Below are 21,908 nucleotides of genomic sequence, written 5' to 3' on the forward strand. Positions count from 1 at the left end.
CTCAAAGACTTTTCCGGGTGCAGATTGTGGCAGCGACCATCAGCTGTTAATAGCTCAATACAGAGTCCGCCTCAAAGTAGTTTCAAAGCCTCCACCATCCAAAAATATTCTTCTAACACAAGAAGCGAAAGCTTTTGAGGACACACTACAAACTTGACTGGACAGTAAAACGTATTGCCCATTTGACTCAGCCAATACATCATGGAATCAGCTTAAGGCCGCATTAGAAGAGACAACTAGAACAATCACAAATGGACGGAAAGTAAAACACCCTAGATCTGAGTGGATGACCACTTGGGAGGCAATCGCACAAAGAAAGGCTGTAAAGACTGGAGGAATTCGTTCAAAGGAAGAACAACAGCGATACTCTGAACTTGACTCACTAGTACAGCGTCTCTGTAGACATGACAAGAATGCATATATCAATTCCATATGTAGAGATATACAAACACACTCTGATACCCTACATCCAAGAGACATGTTCCAAAAGGTGAAAATTCTCACCCGGGAACGAAAATCAAAATCTTGGAACATAGAAGATGAAAAGGGTAACCTGATTTTAGACAAGAAACAAGTGATGACAAGATGGAGGAACTACTGCCAAGACCTGTACAAATATGACGCTGATGAACCTGACACTAGATTAGATTTTACAGATAAAGAACCCGACATCGTTCTCCATGAAGTAGAAGCAGCTATAAATAAGCTCAAAACAAAAGCTTGCGGTGGAGATGGTATACAGGCACAAGTGCTTAAGAGCTTGGGTAAGTCTGGAATCAGAGTAATGCATTCAATATGTCTTAAAGTATGGAGAACAGGACAGTGGCCAGACGATTGGACAGAATCTCTCGTGATACCACTACATAAGAAAGGGTCGACTAAAAAGTGTGGAAATTATCGGACCATCTCACTAATTTCACACGCCAGTAAGATTCTTCTCCATGTTATAAACAACAGATTGGCACACTATATAACTAGACAGATATCCAAAGAGCAGGCGGGATTCGTAAAGGGCAGGGGTACCCGAGAACAAATCCTAAACATCCGTCAGCTGATAGAAAAGAGCAGAGAATTCAATGTCTCAATAGAACTCTGTTTTGTGGATTACGCTAAGGCCTTTGACTGCATCGTCTGGTCCAAAATGCTGGAGGTGATGAGAGAGTTGGGCGTCCCCGATCATCTCATATTTTTGGTACAAAACCTCTATCTGGAAGGTCGATCAAGGGTGCGATTAGACAATGATCTGTCAGAGCCGTTTGCTACAGAGCGTGGTGTCAGACAGGGTTGCATCCTCTCTCCACAGCTGTTCAACCTCGTAGGCGAATATATAATGCGTCGAGTGTTGGAAGATTGGGAGGATGGTATTAAAATTAACGGATACCTTCTCAACAACCTAAGGTTCGCTGACGACACCACGCTTATAAGTACTTGCGAAGTGAAACTTGCTGAACTTCTAGCGCGGCTCGAAAAGATTAGTCGAGACTTTGGCCTCCAAATCAATCGCAATAAAACCAAACTGATGTACGTCGATAAGCTGAACCAAATACAAAAGACATCCTTACTACAAGATCTCCAACCCGTAGAGGAGTTTGTCTACCTGGGATCGTTGATTAGCAACAATGGTAACTGCGAGAGGCTCAGTCCGACGGGCTCAGATGGCTAAATCTGCGGTTGGGCGCTTAGAAAAGATATGTAAGAATAAGAACATCTATCGTAGCACAAAAATAACACTAATGCGTTCCCTAATCTTTTCAATATTTTTATATGCCTCCGAGACATGGACACTAAAAGCACGTACTCGAGCTAAGATTGACGCTTTTGAAATGTGGTGCTGGCGTAAAATGCTCGGCATCCCTTGGACCGCACACCGGACCAACACGTCTATACTTCAGCAACTCAAAATTACCACCCGCCTGTCCACGCTTTGTCTACAACGATCACTTGCCTTTTTTGGCCACATAGCCCGCCGGGAGCCTAATAATCTTGAGAGTCTCATACTAGCTGGGCAATTAGAGGGGAAAAGAGGCAGAGGCAGAGTGGCTACACGATGGACAGACGCGATTGTCAAGGCTGCTGACTGCACGTTCCAGGAGGCATTTCATCAGGCCAAAAATAGAGACAAGTGGAGAGCCCTATCCCAAAAAGCAAATTTTGGTGGTCACGTCCCTCAGCCATGAGGATACGACTAGGAAGAAGAAGATACAATAAACAATACAAAAAACGATCGAAACGATCTACACTTTCACGACAACCATGATTGACTATGACTATCACAGCACAGAACGCAACGTCGCGTCGTGTTTGTTTACGCGCGCGCGTTAACCAACTACTTACGAAAAAAATTATTATTATTGTGAACTTGTATTATAATCAAATACCGTCCTCTTTTTGTACAAAACAAATAAACAGAAATAATAGGTACTATTATAGATAATAACCATAATTTAAATTTACAAACAAAGTATATATATTGTTGTGTAATTTTTGTGTAGTTGTGTAATTTTTTGAGATTTTGGACTGTTTTATCTTATTTTTGATAGGTACGTTAATAGTTTTTTAACCGTTTTTATTTTTCTTTTCGACGCCTAAAGGGCCTTTTTTTGAGACTTTGTACTGATAGGTATGTCTGATATGTGATTCTTCAGGTTAATATTTTTCTAAGCATTTTTGTTTTATTTTTTTAACGCCTAAACGGCTAATAACGAATTTCAATTTGTTAAATTTTATCAACTTGTCACGTGGGCAGAGCCACGATTGAAAACTAGTATTGCTTACATACACAAGTTAACTATAGTCAATGTCACAGTAAATTAGCCTCTCAACTGGTCGTTCTTAAAATTGTTAATTTCTTAAATTACTTTTATGTTCCTATTTCGGTGTATTTGATTTGTCCGACACTTTGATTATTATGACTATGGGTTTATTATTGTACCTACTTGATTTTAAACAATAAAACTTAAAAATACCTACTACCGAAACAGTTGTTTTATTTTGTGTTCTTACTTAAGTTCAGAAGAAACACGCTCACATGATGTCTGCTACAGTGACATAAACGAAAATCTTCTTTCTTCCCTTCAACGCCTTAAAAACTTATGTATTCGTTTTATTTTTGGCCTTCGAAAGTTTGACCATGTTTCTAATTATCGATCTCAGCTCGAATGGCTCCCGATCAAGTTGCGTCGAAACTCTCACATACTTCACTTACTGTACAACATCCTTTTTAGTCCTTCTACTCCTATCTACCTCAAAGTAAAATTCAATTTCCTCGGTCATGACAATCCTATACTTCGCTCTGCAAACAAACTGACTCTTGCGTTTCCTTCTCACAATACTTCATTCTACGATTCTTCTTTCACCATCTCCGCTATTCGTCTCTGGAATTCCTTGCCCGATTTTATAAAAAAATCGGAATCAATTAACATCTTTAAGAAACGTTTGAAAGCACACTACCTAGATCAGGCTCAGTCCTTGTAAAACTCTTGGTGTTTTTTGTACAATTATTTTAATGTTCTTTTATTTTTTATAATGTAGGTTTTTAATGTAATGTAGGTAATTATATCAACATGTCTTTTTTAACCTTATTATATCTGTGTAAATTTGTGTAGTTCATTTGGCTATTTTATTATGTGTAATATATTGTATTTAGTGTATGTGTATATATGTGTGTATATGTATGTATGTGTGTATTTTTTTTTCTTTGTTTAAGTTTAGTACTTTAAGGCGGGGATTAATCTCAATCCAAAACTATAACTTTGCACACAACCAAAGACCAAGCGTATACGTATCGCAATAAGATTCATTTTAGCTTAGCATAAAACTGAAGTCACTCTAGCGGATTTTCTCTATTTTTCATGTTTTTTTTAAATATCTTTGGAAAGAAACATTAAGAAACAAAATTGTTCGGTTAAAGAATTTTTAATATAGATTTACTAATAATTTATTCAAATAAAATGTATAATTTTCCTAGTTAATACTTATATTTCGATGAAATAGATTTTTATCGGAGGTGAGTTTGTAAATTAATTATTACAGCCAAAGTATTAAGTTTTATTAAAATGTTTATGGTTTAAGGTATTTTTAATATTGTGCTTTATACCTCATATTTTTTAAAACTTCGTTATTATATTGGAACTAGGTAAACCGGAAGTCGCGGAATAACAAATTGGGGTTTATCCCCGCCTTAACATTATTTTCTGCCACCATATTTTGGTTGCCTGGAAGAAACCGCTGAAAGCGGTAAGGCCGCCTATTTGCTATGTTCCTTGCCTAATGTTGTTTTTGTTATTTTATATAGTTTATAATGCAAATAAAGAATTTATAAATAAATAAATAAATAAAATGATCATATCTATCATAATTATCCTTAATATTTTTTAGTTAGCCTAGCGGACTTACCTAATTATAATTTAAAATTTAATTAATCTATGTAATATAGGGATAACTTGTTTTTAATGTCTGTTATGTACTCCAAGTTATAGAAATAAGTATTTCATTTTAATCGACTTCATAAAGAGGGATGATTCTCTATTTATACATACATATCGTCACTCCTGTCCCTCATTGGGGTAGACAGAGACCACATCACGCAATGAATTTATTGGGATCTATTATATAGGTACCTATGTATGTATCGATATAACATATAAGGTTAGGAGGAAGCAACAAACTCAACGGTTTATGGCATACATACAAAAATAATATACGGTACCGATATAATCTCAAATATAGTAAGGAGTCATTTAATTAGTAGAATGCATGGAATTAATATAGTACAATATACGGTATCAATATAACCATACATTTAAATGGATGTAGGAAAAACGATTAAATGCATGGAACGAATACAAAAATATACAATGTGTCACATGATTTCCATCGCGAACGGAAGCAAAAAACCAGCGAGAATTATTTGAAATTGAATATCTAATTTTCGTACGTAAACAAAATTTCTCGTCGACAATAGAATTCACATGACAGCAATGTAACTATATTCGCACGAATAACAATTAAAAAGTCATTGGAAATGGTAGACGCCATAGGGTTCGACTTTGAAAAGACGCAACAAGTCTTCGGCGATTTAAATATATATATATATATATATATATATATATATATATATGTCATTTTCCCGAGCTGTTGTTGCGAGCTAGCAAACAGCTAGTTTGATATGAATAAAATAAAATAATACACATTTTAGTACTCGTTTTATGTAAATAACGGTCGTGAAAATGCTTTGCAGCATATTCTCAGTCTCCTGAGGTTCGCAGCGACATAAAAATTTGCGTTGAGATAATTCGCGTCGGTGTGCTAACCTCATGATCTCTTACCGTTTCACAACTCTGGTTATTCCCTTTGTTTCATTTGCACAGATCTCTAAGTGGGAAAAGTCTATTATCTAATACTTTTTCCCTTTCAGGAATCAGGATGGATATTGGAGTTAATCTTTCAATTTGATAACACAATTCAATGTTATAAAGAACAAAGGGAATATATTTTGTATTTTATTCTTTACATGGCTCCATTCATTAGCAAAATTAATGTCCTCGTTGAACAAATGTTATTGAAATGTTAAGCTGTTTACATAATAGTAAACAATATATTAGTATTGTAAAATGTGGGTAGAATGTAGATTGATGAAATTGTGTATAACTTTATCGTCAAAATAGTAAAAGGAAATACCGTAACCTCCTTTTTGAAGTCTGGTAAAAATGAATAGACCCATAGCACTAAGTCGTCAATATAAAAAAAACTTTAAAAGCGCTGTGATTTAACGCTACTTGTCACCAACAGGGTGTGACAAAATAGAGCTATTGGAGTTGTACGTAATCAGCGAGGTCCACGTACATTCACATTCAGCTTCCACTTTCAATAACGTAGAGATCGACGAGATTTCGCCGGAATTACTGATTGAAATGATATCCACGTGAATTCTTCAAGTTGATCGAGTTCTCCGAAATATGGTTTTATTGTTGAAATGAAATGATGAAACCGATTCCGGCAAATGTAATAATAACGAATTTTCAAGAAATATCGTATGATAAATTAAGTTTAAAATCATGACATTGTTTCAAAGGCCCACAAAATTTTTAGATTCCTTTATAATGTACTATCAGAGAAGTTGATTCCTATGCAAATCGGGGACCTAAGTAGTTTGGTTGCGTTACGTCAAGCCCAGCTGACAGATCACAATTAACTTTGAATTGACATATTCGACCATTTATCGTTGGTCTGTCAGTTGCATAAGAATCAACTTCCTCGATGGTACATAAATTATAAACATACATGACTGAATCAGAGCACTACTATCTACGAATAATAAAAACTATTTATTATTCGTAGACTACTATGGACTTAGCTAGAGTTAGCCTTTACTCTACATCTAAATCTTATTTTACCAGAAGCGCAGCGTGCCTTAGCCCGTATAAAAAATGTTAGGGGGCCCTCAGGTCGCCTTTTTAACTTTAAGAAATGGTGAGTTTTTAATAATTTTGCTCACGTTGGGGCCCCCCGTGGCCCTCGTATAATTGATACGGCATATACGGCGGCAGCTACGCCACTGTATTTGATATCTCTATGACGTAATTATTTAGACTTTAATTTTTGCAAAGTTAAAATCGTGTAGTCAAAGCTCGGCATGGAGCTTCATAGAAAATTTGTATAACGAATAAAATTGTCGACACTGAGTCACAGTTTTCACTATAGATAGTAATAAAAGAAGTTACCTGGATCATGATGTGCAGCGGGCGAGGGCGCTGAGAAGGCGCTGGAGCATCCTGGACGACGAGTCAGCCCGCCCAGCTCAGGAACTAGAAAAAAATATATTTTTAAATTAATTTTAGTTTTCAACCTCACTATGTAATGTGCCACCAAGAGGAAAGGGGGTTAGTGAAAATGCTAAAAAACATCACGTGATTATTTATTTGACACACCAATTAGAAATACAATGATACCTATTTATCAATTATTATTATACGCATAATAGTGTAAGCGACAATAGGCAATTAACTGTCACTTACAATAATACTGTCCATACAAGCGACATTTACACTATATGCCAAGTTTGTTAGTTGTCATTTACACTAGTATCATAAATGCCGAGTTTAGTACTTGTAGAAGTAGTATCCAATCTCCAATAAACCCAACAAATTAACAATAAAACATGAAGAAAATGCGAGTGCATAAAATTATAATAACAAGTGTGCATTGTAATATCTAGCCTCTAATTTGTCGCTTAATACTTAACAGCAGGTGGGCGAGCGTTTATGCGGTCGCTTTAATGAAATCGCTTTTAGCCGTACGAGTACTAACATAATGCGAACGCCATTTTTTATTGTTCCCCACCTATATTTCAAAAATAATTACGTTTGAGCTCAAGATTGCGGGTTTTGGGGCGGCTGAATTGTTTTAGCCGGTAAACGACATAGGGTCGGCGTGAAATAACAGCCTACATAAATGTTTAGTACATTATGATGTTTAATGTTCACATCCAAAACATAAGTAAGTACTACTGAACAAATAATATTTTTATGCTTTGAGTTTAATAAATAATAGATTAGAAAGTAACGTATCTGAACTACCTATTTTGTTTGTTGTATACGTTTACATATTATCGAAGATTACTAAGCTAGTCAATACAACAGTCTAAGCGCCAATTTTATTTTGAATTTAATTAATTTAATTTTGCACATACCGCCTAGGCAGGCTAAAAGAAAAGTAAGGTTATGAACATTATTTTATAACGTCTAATCTCTATATTTTGTCAAAAAAACGTTGGCTTTTAGTAGTAAATTCGTTTAAGTACAAACATTTTTTACGTGGGAGAGCTATGGTTCGGCACAAATGGGCCGGCTCGACCGGAGAAATACCACGTTCTCACAGAAAACCGGCGTGAAACAGCGCTAGCGCTGTTTAGCCGAGTGAGTGAGTTCACCGGAGGCCCAATCCCCTACCCTATTCCCTTCCCATCCCTACCCTCTCCTATAACCCTATTCCCTCTTAAAAGGCCGGCAACGCATCTGCAGCTTTTCTGATGCTGCAAGTGTCCATGGGCGACGGAAGTTGCTTTCCATCAGCATGACCCGATTGCTCGTTCACCTCCTTAATTCATAAAAAAAAAGTTGACTACTAAATTCGTTTAAGTACAATAAAACAATATATTTTAGAACTCCCCAATAAATCACGGAGGTATTTGAGTCGCAACACAATATCAACTCAGTTACATTTGAGTGTCGTCGTGGAAATCCCTTTGATCCAGTTTTTCCGTCCACTGGCGAGTTTCGTGTTTAACTTCCAACGAAAGCTTAATAATGGACACAGATAGGTTTTATACAATTTTTCTCGGAAAGACTTCAAATAACCTTTATTTTGGAATTTGTACAGCTCGAGCTGTGTTTGTCCGACATAAATCTTTATAACAGGAAATAGACTAAAGAATTACCTAATTAGAGCAAGGAGATAACAATTTTTGGGTTATTTTTAACAGTACAAGATGAAGATGTTGATGACAACAGTATGTTTATGTTTCGGCACGTTGAGAAGTCTACACGTGACATTGAAATCCATAGTATTATTATTATGAATGCGAAAGTGTGTCTGTCTGTCTGTCTGATGCCTCTTTACGACCAAAGCACTGAACCGATTATGCTGAAAGGTATGGAGATACTTTGAGTCCCGGGGATGTACGGTTCCCCGGGATAAACGGATTTTGAGACTTGTGGGCATCTAGTAAATCTATACTAATTACTTTAATATTATTTTAAAGCTGAAGAGTATGTATGTTTGCTTAAACGCGCTAATCTCAGGAAGTACTGCGGGGCTAAAATGGTCGCTTTGAAGAATCATGATATGAATCATAATATGGTTCATTTTTCTAAAATCGCAAAATGCAACTCTGCTTGCAATTCATTTCTGTATTTTTGTACTGATTTGACATTATTTTGTCAGTTTGACAGTTTTGACAATTCATTCGCTGAATTGATTGAGAGGAATTGCTAAATGTGACCATTTTAGCCCCGCCGATTTGACATTTGTCAGTTTGACAGTTTTGACAATTCATTTGCTGAATTGATTGAGAGGAATTGCTAAATGTGACCATTTTAGCCCCGCTGGTCGGATTTGAAAAATTCTTTCAGTGTTAGATAGCCAATTTATCGAGGCTATAGGAACAAACATAACATATATAACATCACGCTGTGACTTTTAGGAGCGAAGTATTTGAGGAAAATGTGGAAAAAAGCGGGGAAAATGATTCATCTTTCAGAGCTTTCGTTGCGTGCGCTCCAAAAACTGTCCAAGATACCCATTTTTGGGTGCGTGGAAGAATTATTCCTCTTTTATTGATCTAATAAAATGTCCGTGATAGTAGGTACATGTCTATCCTTTAAGATCAACTCACAGTAATCGTTTTATGGTCTTAGAATCAAATTTGGTCCAAATGAATGCATTAATGACATAGACGCAGACGAAGTCGTAGGTAACAGCTATAATTTATAATGCTGAGGAAGTTGTTCGCCAAAATAAATATGATGCCCACAACAACTATTTCACGCGAACGAAGTCGCGGGCACTGGTAGTATTAACATATTCTCGTTCTAATAATACCATAAAGTTAATATACCTAGCGGAATAGAGAAACAAAGGCCTGAGCAAGAGAGATGTCACTATCAGTAACACTGCGTGGTAAAAAGAGACGTGTGATACATGACAGCAGCACTCTTTTTTTGACGTCCAGTCGGCACGTGCCGCACGTTGACAATTTAATCTCATAGAATTCATGTTCAATCATGCTTGTGTAAGTGTATACGTACACAATACACATATTTTTCACACAGATGAAAACCAATTTCGGTTTCGTTTGACAGCTCGAGATGGTTGCTCTATTCCGCTAGGTATATTAACTTTATGAATAATACTGATTTTTTATGAAATGTGTTATGACTCATGAAAATTCAGAATACACTTACAGCTACATAGTGATACACTTAAACAGAAAAAAATAAACATACAACCCAGTTATTATCCGAAGCGGAGAAAACCGATTCTAGCTCAGCTTTCGTGATTAACTCAACAACTTTCAGTCTTTCCGCGTTTTCATTTTCCCGGCGTGCCTTTGTGTTAGCTAAAGCTGGGTTTCTCTCAGATAACAAATAGGCTATGCTGTTTAGACTTTAATTATGTATTACAAAGCGTAATGAAATGTCATTTTTAAGCAGCCCGCCGTTTTGAAAGTGGGACGACGACGGAGATTCTTGTTTCAAGATGACCGAATTGTTTCGCAGTTTATTGTCAAATACTTATGCTTTTTAGTGATCTAAACCGAAGAAGCCGAAATCTCGTTTAAAGTTGCATAACTTGTGTGATGTGTCCCAAGCATATTCCATTAGTCCATCTATCTTGTTTTTTGTTTTTTTTTTTATGAAATAAGGGGGCAAACGAGCAAACGGTTCACCTGATGGAAAGCAACTTCCGTCGCCCATAGACACTCGCAGCATCAGAAGAGCTGGAAGTGCGTTGCCGGCCTTTTAAGAGGGAATAGGGTAATAGGGGAGGGTAGGGAAGGGAAGGGAAGGGAATAGGGTAGGGGTTAGGGGATTGGGCCTCCGGTAAACTCACTCCTTCGGCGAAACACAGCGCAAGCGCTGTTTCACGCCGGTTTTCTGTGAGAACGTGGTATTTATCCGGTCGAGCCGGCCCATTCGTGCCGAAGCATGGCTCTCCCACGTATAGCATGTTGTGCGCAAATCTTTATCTACATTCTACATCATACTCATAAGTAATATCCATACTTATCTGCTCTTACTTAATATTATAAATGCGATATTATGTCTGTCTTTTAACTCCTCATGCCCAAACCACTGAGCCGATTTTGCTGAAATTTGGTCTGGATATACTTTGAGTTCCGGGAAAGGTCATAGGATACTTTTTACCCCGGAAAAATGTACGGTTACCGCGCAATATTCGAATTGACTTGATTTAGCGCAACGACATAGCGGGTGTCATTTACGGCCGTTCGTTCCCAATATTTGATCTATCTCTGGTTTTGCCCTACTAGAGATAGGAATAACTCAAATTAGACATTAGAGACATATATTTTATGTCAATTGTGAGCTATTCCTATCTCTAGTAGGGCAAAACCAGAGATAGATCAAATATTGGGAACGGCCGTTAGTGTTTACATTTTATTCCATAAACGATGATGATGTTGTAATCTCTGAGTTAACCTTGGCACGAAGAACTCTCGTAAACGCGGCCCAGTTTGTGCGTATTTATTTTTATCGCGCCGATGTTCTATTTAATGGCCGATATTACATACATACGGAATGACAAACTAATATATTATCTAAAATAAACCAATAAAAAACCAAACGAGAATATTCCAATAACTAAATGTTGAAATGATATAATATTTTATTAGCTTTACGCAGATAAGCGTTTTTATTTTCATAGTTTTTACCATCATCATTATTTAATGAAATGCGCTTAGTAAATTAAATTATAAACAAGGGGACCTAAAATAAAATATTACTATTCTATTCGTCACTAACAACGCCTATTTTTCCTAAATATCAAATAGATACTACCAAATACAAGCACCAAAGGTAAATTGGCTTAAACGAAATGAAAAAAAGGAAAAATGTTTTAATTTTCTTAGAAACCATCAATAATGAAGAATTAAGTTATGAAAAACAATCCAGCCTCTATTTTCTTAATTCACCGAAATGCTGGCGGACAAAGATCGTTTTCGGAATATAAACTTTACATGAAAATATACAAAAGACGCGACGGTACATATTCTACGTGATACGGAATTTTCGGCGCTCTACCAAAATTGAATAAATCACGTCGCTTAGACAGTTTTTCCTATGCAACTTTTCCAACGACAAGCAGCGAAAATCGACTCATGTAATTTCAACATAATACATTATGATGTAATTACAATACAACGCAAAATATATTATAACATCCATGATAGAATTCGAGAATATTATAAGCAAAAAGATGCCACGGTCTCAAATTTTAAAGTGTAATGTACTGAAAACTTTAATATAATCAATTATTACTGAGCTATCAATTATTCATGCTAGTAAGAAATGCAATAACATTAATTTAATTGTATATTTTCTATTGAAATAATGTCTGAACAAAGTATTTATAAGTCACGCAACTCCACATTTTGTCTTTGCTATTATTATTATAACACTAATATGCTCAGTTTCTAAGATTTTTGACAAGAGTTTATCAACTAGCGCTTTTGATCGACTGATATCTAACAGTTAACCAATAGCTATGTCCACACTATGCGCTTTCGTCTTCAATTTTCGTCATCTTCTTTCATTCAACTTTCGTTTTGGCACATTCAATAATTGAACGTAACAAAAAATTCTAACGCAACGCCAACATTGTCATTTTTGTTTTTTGGATACTTACGGTCAGAGGGCATGCGTCGCGGGCATGTCTCACGTTCTTTGACTGCACGTTCGTTCACGTTGCATTGACTGCGCTATAACGCATGCCCTTGACGAACAGAAAAAGGCACAGTGTAGACAAAGCTATTAAACAATGCTATCATAAAAAAAAAACTACTAAGTATCGAAATCACCCAGAAACAGGGTATCAGTTCACCAAAATCAATAAACGTAAACTTTCACCAAAGAGTTTTCAATATGAATTTTAAACAATCGGGAATCGATTCGTGTTTCCGATCCGACTGACTTAACAGGTACTCGAGAGAGCTGCATTTTTAATGGCTACATCGGCCGAACACCAGAATTACTGCTCGCATTTAGCACCAGGCCAGGGAATTATACACTGCGTTCTATTTAGTATTTAACGCCAATACCCAGTGTATTGGCGTTAGCATTTATGAGGTAAATATTATAAGCTCCTTTTGAATTTCGATAATATAACTCCACGTTCTTATTTTCTGGTATTTTATTTTTAACTCGTTTATCGCGCGGGAACCCTTATACTTTCCCGGGCCAAAGAGTATCCTATGTCCTTTCCCGGGACTCAAAGTATCTCCATGCCAAATTTCAGCATAATCGGCTCAGCGGTTTGGGCGTGAAGAGGTAACAGACAGACTGACAGACAAAGACGGACAGACAGACAGGCAGACACACTTTCGCATTTATAATATTAGTATGGAAGTATTTATTTACTTAACACAAAGATCCTAAATAGGAATATTATAATATACAACCTAAAGATTTTAAAAACTAGAAGGCTCAAAATAGGGCATTTATAGATAGTTTTGCATGTTTTTCCTAGAATAACGTGCAGTTTTAAGGATGATCCGACCTATTAAAATGTGGTTTAATTGGCTTCTATATATTTTGTTGACCTAAATACAAACAGTTTTATTAGGTTATGACGGCCATTCAACGCGAATAAGAGGAATAAAAGCAATTCATTTGATATTACCTTTTTCTACATTTATAGCAAAGTTACGCCTGCAACTCCGTTGCGCCAAAATTTTGCGTCTATCGCGCGGGAACCCTCCATTTTTTTGGGATAAAAAGTATCCTATGTCTTTTTCTGGGACTCTAAGTATTACCCTCAGCGATTTGGGCGTGACGAGGTAACAGACATACAGATAGACCGACAGGCAGACACACTTTCACCTTCATAATATTAGTATGGACAAATTGAAATGCCATTAGACCTATTTAATAATCTGTGGTTTAGTAATATCAGATTTAAACAGATACCTATATCAATTTAACATTGGATTGGGATTAGGGATCAAATACAATTGTAATTACATATTAACTACGGCTCATTTGGTAATCCACGATCCACCTGAAATTCATCCACGCCCAGGACTATTTATGACAAACGCCAAGAGTGAAAGCGTTATCAAAATATTAACGAACTATAGTTTGTGCGTTTTAAGCTGATATGTGTGACAGTTTTCATATTCCTTGCTACGGGTTTTTTTTACAAGAAAACAAAAAAAACAAAATGTAATAAATTATATTCTATCCATTATATTCCATTGTAGATACAAAAACAAATGTTTCTATAATAATTGTAAATGAATAAAAATGAAAAGTTGCTAAATGCTAACTTATTAATATCTTAATATATATATTTCTTGTGTGCGTGTGTATGTGACTGAACTCCTCCTAAACGACTGGACCAATTTTGATGAAATTTTTTGTGTGTGTTCGTGGAGATTCGAGAATGGTTTAGATTTACAGTTTGGTCTACTGGAAAATGTTTTTTCAATTAATTTCTTATTTATAAGGAGTTGTTGATTTTGGAATGTTTTACATTAGATCCGGCGGACGGCGCTATCATCGCATTCAATATTATTCTATTTTAATTTTAGTTTGTCCTGACAGATGGTGCTACGATTAATTTGAAAAAAAATTTGTTATTCAATTCATGTGCTGATTAAAATATTAAATAAATAACACATAAGCTACAATTTTAACCGACTTTCAAAATGGGGGAGGTGTTATGTTCGTTTTCTTATATTCAACGATTACTCCGCCGTTTGTTAACCGATTTTCAAAATTTTTCTTTTGGTATATAGGTTATCATCCCAATTTGGTATTATATTCAGAAAAGTGGTGATCTGATGAAGGATCCATAAGTAATCGAGGGAACTCCTCAAAACTTATAGGGAAACATATGGTGACTTCGGTTTCGTGAGAAGTATTCTAAGCATATGCTACCAACAAGTAAGATTTTGCACCGAGATATACCTGGTATACCGTGGTTCGGAAGGTGCTGAGAGAATTCCTGATTCTTTATAGATACAAGTTTGGGAGTTTCGGCGTTGTTTTAAGAACAGAAAGCATATGCTACTATGCAAATTACATTCTTCATCATCATCATCACTACCATATTATACCATTTCATAGTCTTTTAGATCGAGACTCGAGTTTGTCAAGCGATAATTAAAAAAAATCTATATCTACCTAATATTATAAACCTGAAGAGTATGTTTGCTTGAACGCGTCAATCTCAGAAACTACAGGTCCGATTTAAAAACTTATCTCAGTGTTAGATAGATCATTTATCGAGTAAGACTCATCATTTATCGAGAAGGTTATATTATATTATTACTCTAAGACTAATACGACAGAAGAAACTCAGGAAAATGTGGGAAAAACGGGGGAAATATTTTTTATGGGAAAATGTAGCTACGGATTCTGTAAAATTTCTAATTTACGCGGGCGAAGCCGCGCGGGACATCTAGTAAAATTATAAATATTAACTGTGAAATAGGAGTATAAAATTATTGTTACGAAAACATTTGAAAAATGTCCGATGCATGAAACGGAACTTATGTCAATAGAGATTGACTCTGTTGAATCGAAATCAAATCGATTAAAAAGGGCGGCCATCTTAAATCGCCGGCACCACTGAAATGTCAGTACGAAATCGATAATTTCGATTGCAATTCCTTTACGAAGTGATTTGATATTTTTAAATTATCGATTAATTTTTGTTAGGTAACTTCCCTACTATTGTCAATTATAATGTGTCACGCATATCATCATAAAACGCACAAACTATAGATGAGATGATAGACTTCGGATTATATGCATTTGCATATTTACTACGGGAACACTCGGCGAAACACAGCGCAAGCGCTGTTTCACGCCGGTTTTCTGTAAGCCCGTGGTATTTCTCCGGTCGAGCAGGCCCATTCCTGCCGAAGCATGGCTCCACCACGTAAAATTTAATCTCTGCTACGCAAGTCGCAACACAGAATACCGAAGGAATACAGTTCCTTCCATTTTCTTGCGACAAAAAGTACTTAGCCTATGTCTTCTTATCCCGTGTACTCCCTACATATTTTACTGTTGCGTGCTAGGGTTCGAAGGATTTGGAGAGAAAGACCTGCTGACTCTCTTGCTCTCACTTTAAAGTCGGTGAAGTAGCTTTGACACCATTTGATATAAACAATCACTGGGTTAAAAGTAGGTTCATACTTCATAATATTACTGCTGAAGAAACAACATAATAACTACGGATTTGTTTAGCCAACGTCTTAAATTATTAAAAACAAAAACCCGACCGCTTTTATATACTCAGTGTCACTTTCACCACAGTCTTATCTCTCAAGCTCTGTGACAAGAGAGCGTACCAAAGAAACAAACATTTGAAAAACAATCCTTCTGGTACAATCAGGTCAAAACAGATTAAACGCAGTTTAGTCATAGCACTATTCCAATGTATTAAATAACCCCAGTTTATTGAAAACATCTTCAAAGTCGTATAATCGTATTTATATCTTTACTTGAAGGTAAATAACTTGCCTACATTGTGTTCTTAATGCTTCGATTTCTATTGCAGTTTGAAATACAAAACCTTAGAGAAAGGCATTTTCAATCTGAGGAAGAGTGGAACGTGTCCCCGCAGAGTATCGACTATCGAGCTTATGATGTCGTTACTGTCCCAGTTGTTTGCTAACTGAACTAAGCTAGATGTAGCTGAAAATACTAACAAACTTAAAGAATATTTTGGTTTAATATCTCAGTAGTACTATAACCAATGGGTTTTTAGAAAAGGATTTGGGAAGGTGGTAGGCCTCATGTAGACGCGACGTTCTAAAAGTGTTAACTTTGTTAACCTATTTAGAAATAAATATTTTGATTTTGGAATGATTGGTCTGTTATTCCTACTGTAAATGGCTTTATCAACCCTTATTTGTTCCAATGTGAATACTAGACAGATGTTCACTATGAGTCTGGCCATTTTTAGGACATTACTACCAATTAAAAACTCTTAAAAATGCGAAAATTTTGTACGCCATTATTCTTAATTTTGGGTAGGTAGGTGGAATTAACGATAGACCAATGGGGACCTTCTATTAATAAAAAGTTTTTTTAATTTCTCCCACATAACAAAAAATTAGCCAGATGTCGCAGGAGACCGGTGCCATGACTACGTTACCCTGCGAAGGGGTAAATTATGATGGTATAATATATACCTATTTTAAAATTTCATTAATATCTGTCAACCAGGGAGTTTAGATAAGCTGGAGACAAACGCGCTTACGGTATAGTAGCCCGAGTTGGCACGGTGCCGGACGCTGATCAAAGAATGTGTTCTCTACTGTTGAAACTTTCTGTCGAGATTAAACGCGATATAAAACTTCCATCCAATTTGGAATACAGGCGAAATCTGCATATATAGGGTTGCCGGGTTTAACGTGAGGCTCGTGGGTTGAGTGTTATTTTCAAAGTTTAGATAGGTGGGTACAGTTCAGTGGAGAATCCTAACATTGTTTTTGTTACATCTATGATCTTTCATATCATACAAATACTAGTGGAAACGGTACCTTTTAGGAATGTATAAATACAGAGTCTAAAATACTACCATTCCATTTTTGGTCAAAATCAGTTTAGTAGTCGTGAAAAAGTTTTATGTACAAGTTTCTGTTGTGTCAAATTAAAATATGAATATTATTATGAATGAATATTATGACAATAATTATAACTTACGACTCCAACAAAATAACCGAGAAATAAACATTAGGCAATCAATAAGTAGAATTACGAAGGCAGTAGTAGAGAATAAATTAACCCTTTTATCAAATCTTAATGGGAAGCACATGGGCAAACCACAAACAGATGGCACTTATAAATCATTAAGCTTTTTCTATATTCATAATAATTAAATTCGAATCATATTAGACCCATCAAATAGTTAAATTTATTACGTCCATAAAGCGAGTACTTTCATCGCTTAAGAGGTCGTTAAATATTCTCCAACTATTCTAATTTTAACAAACTTTGGTCGGTTTAAAAGAGTTCAAATGGATTTAAGCCAATAAGTAGAGATTCCGGTGCGACTGATTTTTAATGAAGATAAGTCGACTTTTATATCGAATTCAATGTTTAAATTAGTTTTTACTTTTAATTCAAACTGTTTATTTGTGGTGGGGGTGTGTGGGGGTTTATTTATTTATCCATTTGCTTTGATAGATGTCGTTTTTGGTAGTAATTTCCCCCTACTTAACATATTTTAACTTAGGCCTTTTCGCATCGAAACAGTCATTTATACAAAGTAATACATAATTTAAAATTGCTGGCTGTGTTTTAATAGGAAGATGGTTTATGCGTGGCATAACATACTCGTGAAACTTTTCTTTATTTTCTCTTTTTCGTTTTACTGCCTTCTTAACGCAAATAAACTCATGATATACAAGTTGACGTTAATGTACACGTTTAAGCGCTCCCATTTATATGAAGCTAACGATGCCGAACTTAAAAATTCATGTTATAAAAAACACAATGGCCATTCAGACCGCAGTATGAGACTGCATTACAGGCATACTTGGATCGGGGCCAAGTTTGGGACCGAACGATACTGTCATTCAATATTTACCTGGATGATGGGGGTGGTCTGCCGGCGGCTTCATTGATGATAACGCTGATAAGGGCGTGTACCGGTTATCGTCGCGAGAGCAACCCTCCTGAAAAGAACCTTCTCTTAGTATGGAAATTGAATAGAGATTTACATAGTAGTGGGCGCCAGTGGATTCTGGAGTGGATCAGATTAAAAATGGAGTGCATCTGATATATGTAGGAAAACATGTTTCAATCCAATCTTGTAAGCCTGCTACTGTACAAACGCAAATCTTCATTGAAAAATTGCAGTATGTATAGTAGTATAAGTAGACATCGGATTATAAGCATTTGCATATAAATTGCATATTATGCAAATGTAGTGCAGTAATTATTCCTTTTCAATAAAGAGACCAAATCTAGTTTGGCAAATTATTTAACGAATGAAAACTTTTATTTATAATGTTACATGTGTAATGTGTATTCAATAACTACTCTGTACTCACTTTCTCACAGTTAGCCGTCGCCGTAGTCTGGGTATGACTGGTGGAGGAGATGCGGTACTGCATCCCGGAGACGGTACAGAACCCCTCGTGGTGATGGGTGGAGTACACCCCCGTGATCGTCACATCTGTATCCTGGTTGACGATCACTTCCACCTTCTGCTTAGTGTCAGATACGGTCGGTTCTTCTGGCTCCTTTTTTGGCTCCTCGTTTTTTATTTCTGACTTGACGCCGGAGCCTACGCCGTTTTTTGGCTTCTGGACGTACGACTCGTCGCTGCACGAATCGGAGGTGCTGTCGTCCTTGCTCGATTTCGGGGAGCGCTTCTCGTAGCTAGCGGCCAAAATTGCCGTGGCGTTCAGACTCGCCATACGTTTTTGGACCACCATATCCTTTAAATCCATCACTACCTCGTTCCTACTACGTTTCTTCTTGACCGGCACGCCGGCGGTTTTCTTCATTTTGGAAGGTTTTTCCGTTTCAGATTTAGGTGATGTAGATTTGGCAGATTTCTTTTTCTCTGCGCTCGAATTTCTGGGCTTCGATTCTAGCTCGCTATCGTCGCTGGAAGATGTCGAAGACTTTGGATCCCAATACTTTCCTGCGCTTCGTATTCCCGGCACACCCCGTAAAGTTCTCTGGGGAGGATTACTGTCGTCAGAACTTTCTGAGCTATCTTTTTCTTTGTCCTTTTTGTTGCTCTCATATTCTGATTCTGAAGTGCTGTCTTGTTTTTCGATTTCCTTCTGCTTTGTATCTCTCTTTTTGACGGTGCTTTGCTTCGATGTCGATGGCATCACCGGTCGGTTATCGACCGTTTTCATCAGACCTAATTCCATGTGACTTCTACTTTCGTTTTCGTATAGACAGTGTACTTTGGCTATAGCGTTTAGAGATGCCATTCTATGTCTTTTCGGCCCTGACCACATAGATAAAAGCTTAAGCCGCCTCTTACTCGGTTTTTCGTTACCAAGTAGTGCTGTAGCATCTTTTATGTCAATCAATGAGTCTTTAGATAGCTCTTTTAATTCTTTCGACGTCTTCTTCTTTGCTGAATCCGTGATTCTTTTATACTTTTTATTTTTAGTTTTCTTATTCTTTGGGTTGTCTGAACCTGAAGATTCTTTACTATCAATCTCATCATTGGAGTCACTAAGACTTTCATCTGAAGAAGTGAATTTTCTAGATTTATTTAATGAAAAAGTTGAATCATCGATTTCATCATCTGACGAGCTAGTCTTTTTAGGTTGTGATTTTGATTTTGAAGCAATTTTCTTAGAATTGTTTACTTTCGGTGTATGTTTAGTTTCACTTTTTTCAGCAGCATCATCCTGGTCAGGAAAATGAATAGGGCTAAATGGCTTCCCGGTGATACTAGATTTGCGAGCCACCATCTTATATGATTTACTTACAATTGGTTTAGGACTTTCATCAAACTCTTTTTCAATCGATAGCGCCCCTAATCCCAGACCTTTGGCGTCAAAGCCATCACTATCATCGACAACATCCTCAGACCTTTTGGCTTTTAGCTGTTTGACTACTTCTTCTATAGGTCTGTGTGGAGAGTATTTTTTTCTTTCGGGATCAGATTTCTTATTGATAACAGTCCCTTTGACCCTGGCTATCGGCCGTACTCTGCCTACATTTTTGTTTACTGGTGATCGAAAATCCGATAAAATACTTTTCGGAGAATCAACTTTTTCAGTAAAAGTGTAAACATCGATTTCAGGCCCCTGTGATATGAGATTATTCGTAGTATTTTTTGCACTGCCATCATCATTTTTTGTTTCACATTTCATAGATAAAAATCTCTCAGAAACACTCAAATTACCTTTTGAATTCTTACAACACTTGACGTCGATGTCAACCGTCCTGGGAGACCGACTAGATATAAAAAACTTTGGTGGCCTTCCATGCTCTACTTTTGGTGTCTCTGGTGAACTATTTGAAGTGGCACTAGTAGCTTTGGTCGGTGTCACTGAATTATCTTTGTTTTCAATCTGAACACTAAGTTTGGATTCCTCATTTTCATTTCCCTTTTCGTCTATTGTATCAGGCTTATCAATTTTATTTTCGGTTTTGCTACTATTTGGAATTTTTTCTTTAATTTTTTCATCTCCAGTTTGGTCCGTCTGTTTGATGATTTCACTGTCCTTTTTCTTTATATTAGCCGTACTTCCTTTCTTTACATTAGATTTTGCTTTCGATTTCGCCGCATCTCTCTTGAGTAAATCTAAATTTATTTTGTACTTTGCATCATCGTCCTCCTCAATTTTCAATTTAGAATTTAATTTAGATTTTGTAGTTTTAACAGATTTCTTGGCCACAACTTTTTTACATGCCGCTTTAGCCTTATCTTTTTTCTCAGTGACGTCTTTCTTTGCTTTCTTTGAAGGAGAATTTTCTCTCGATACACTGGTCTTAGAGCATTCAGGCTTGCTGGTATCTGCCGATGTACCAGGTTTATCTTGGTTGGCTTGTTCCCCGTCTTTACCGACCTTCGCAGATTCACTAGCCCCAGCATTTTTCTTCGGAGACTTCGCAACAGATTTTTGTATAGTCTTTAACTTTTTCGGCGATACTTTCTTTTTTGTCTGTTTTGCTGCGGCACTTGTTTTGAAGGTTGTTTTTCCTAAAGCACCCTTTTTAGTCAAGGGTTTAGCAGTTTGAGACCGCATTGTCTGCCGTGGTCATGCAAATTTTACCGTCATTGATGTATCGGCCGATGATATTCACATCCTGGAACAAAGGAAAAACTCACATAAGTCAAAATATTTCGTTGAAAACTTGTAATGTAAACTTGAAGCATGGATTTTAAACTTTAAATATGAGCAGCGCCCGAGAAAAATCGATATTAAGGGAATAAGGTCAAACACAATAGCTCTCAAGTATTCATTATGTTGTGCATTGTACCTCAAACACCTACACATTAAGAATATACAATAGTCCATCAAGAACTTAAGCACACTAGCTCTCAACCGCAAACTCTATTAACATAAATATCCAAAGGTATTAAATAAGTATATCCAACCAAAGACAATTTCCTGCGTAATACCTTGAGAGTTCGTAAAAACAACAATACTAAGATCCAATAAAAAG

The 21,908-nt window shown here is 36.4% G+C and overlaps 1 protein-coding gene across 1 annotated transcript in view; it reads right to left on the minus strand.

The window, feature by feature from the left end:
- Nucleotides 1-21,908, minus strand: part of LOC121734930 — a 242,761-nt gene that overhangs the window by 183,870 nt on the left and 36,983 nt on the right. Inside the window, exons 2-4 of the mRNA XM_042125575.1 lie at nt 18,812-21,548; nt 18,346-18,433; nt 6,723-6,806 (exon numbers count right to left, since the gene is read on the minus strand). Of these exons, the coding sequence (XP_041981509.1) occupies nt 6,723-6,806; nt 18,346-18,433; nt 18,812-21,487 (2,848 nt within the window). The 5' untranslated portion in view covers nt 21,488-21,548. The remainder of the gene's footprint in view (nt 1-6,722; nt 6,807-18,345; nt 18,434-18,811; nt 21,549-21,908) is intronic.

The sequence above is a fragment of the Aricia agestis genome, chromosome 16 (genome assembly GCF_905147365.1).
Source record: "Aricia agestis chromosome 16, ilAriAges1.1, whole genome shotgun sequence".
Lineage (NCBI taxonomy): Eukaryota > Metazoa > Arthropoda > Insecta > Lepidoptera > Lycaenidae > Aricia > Aricia agestis.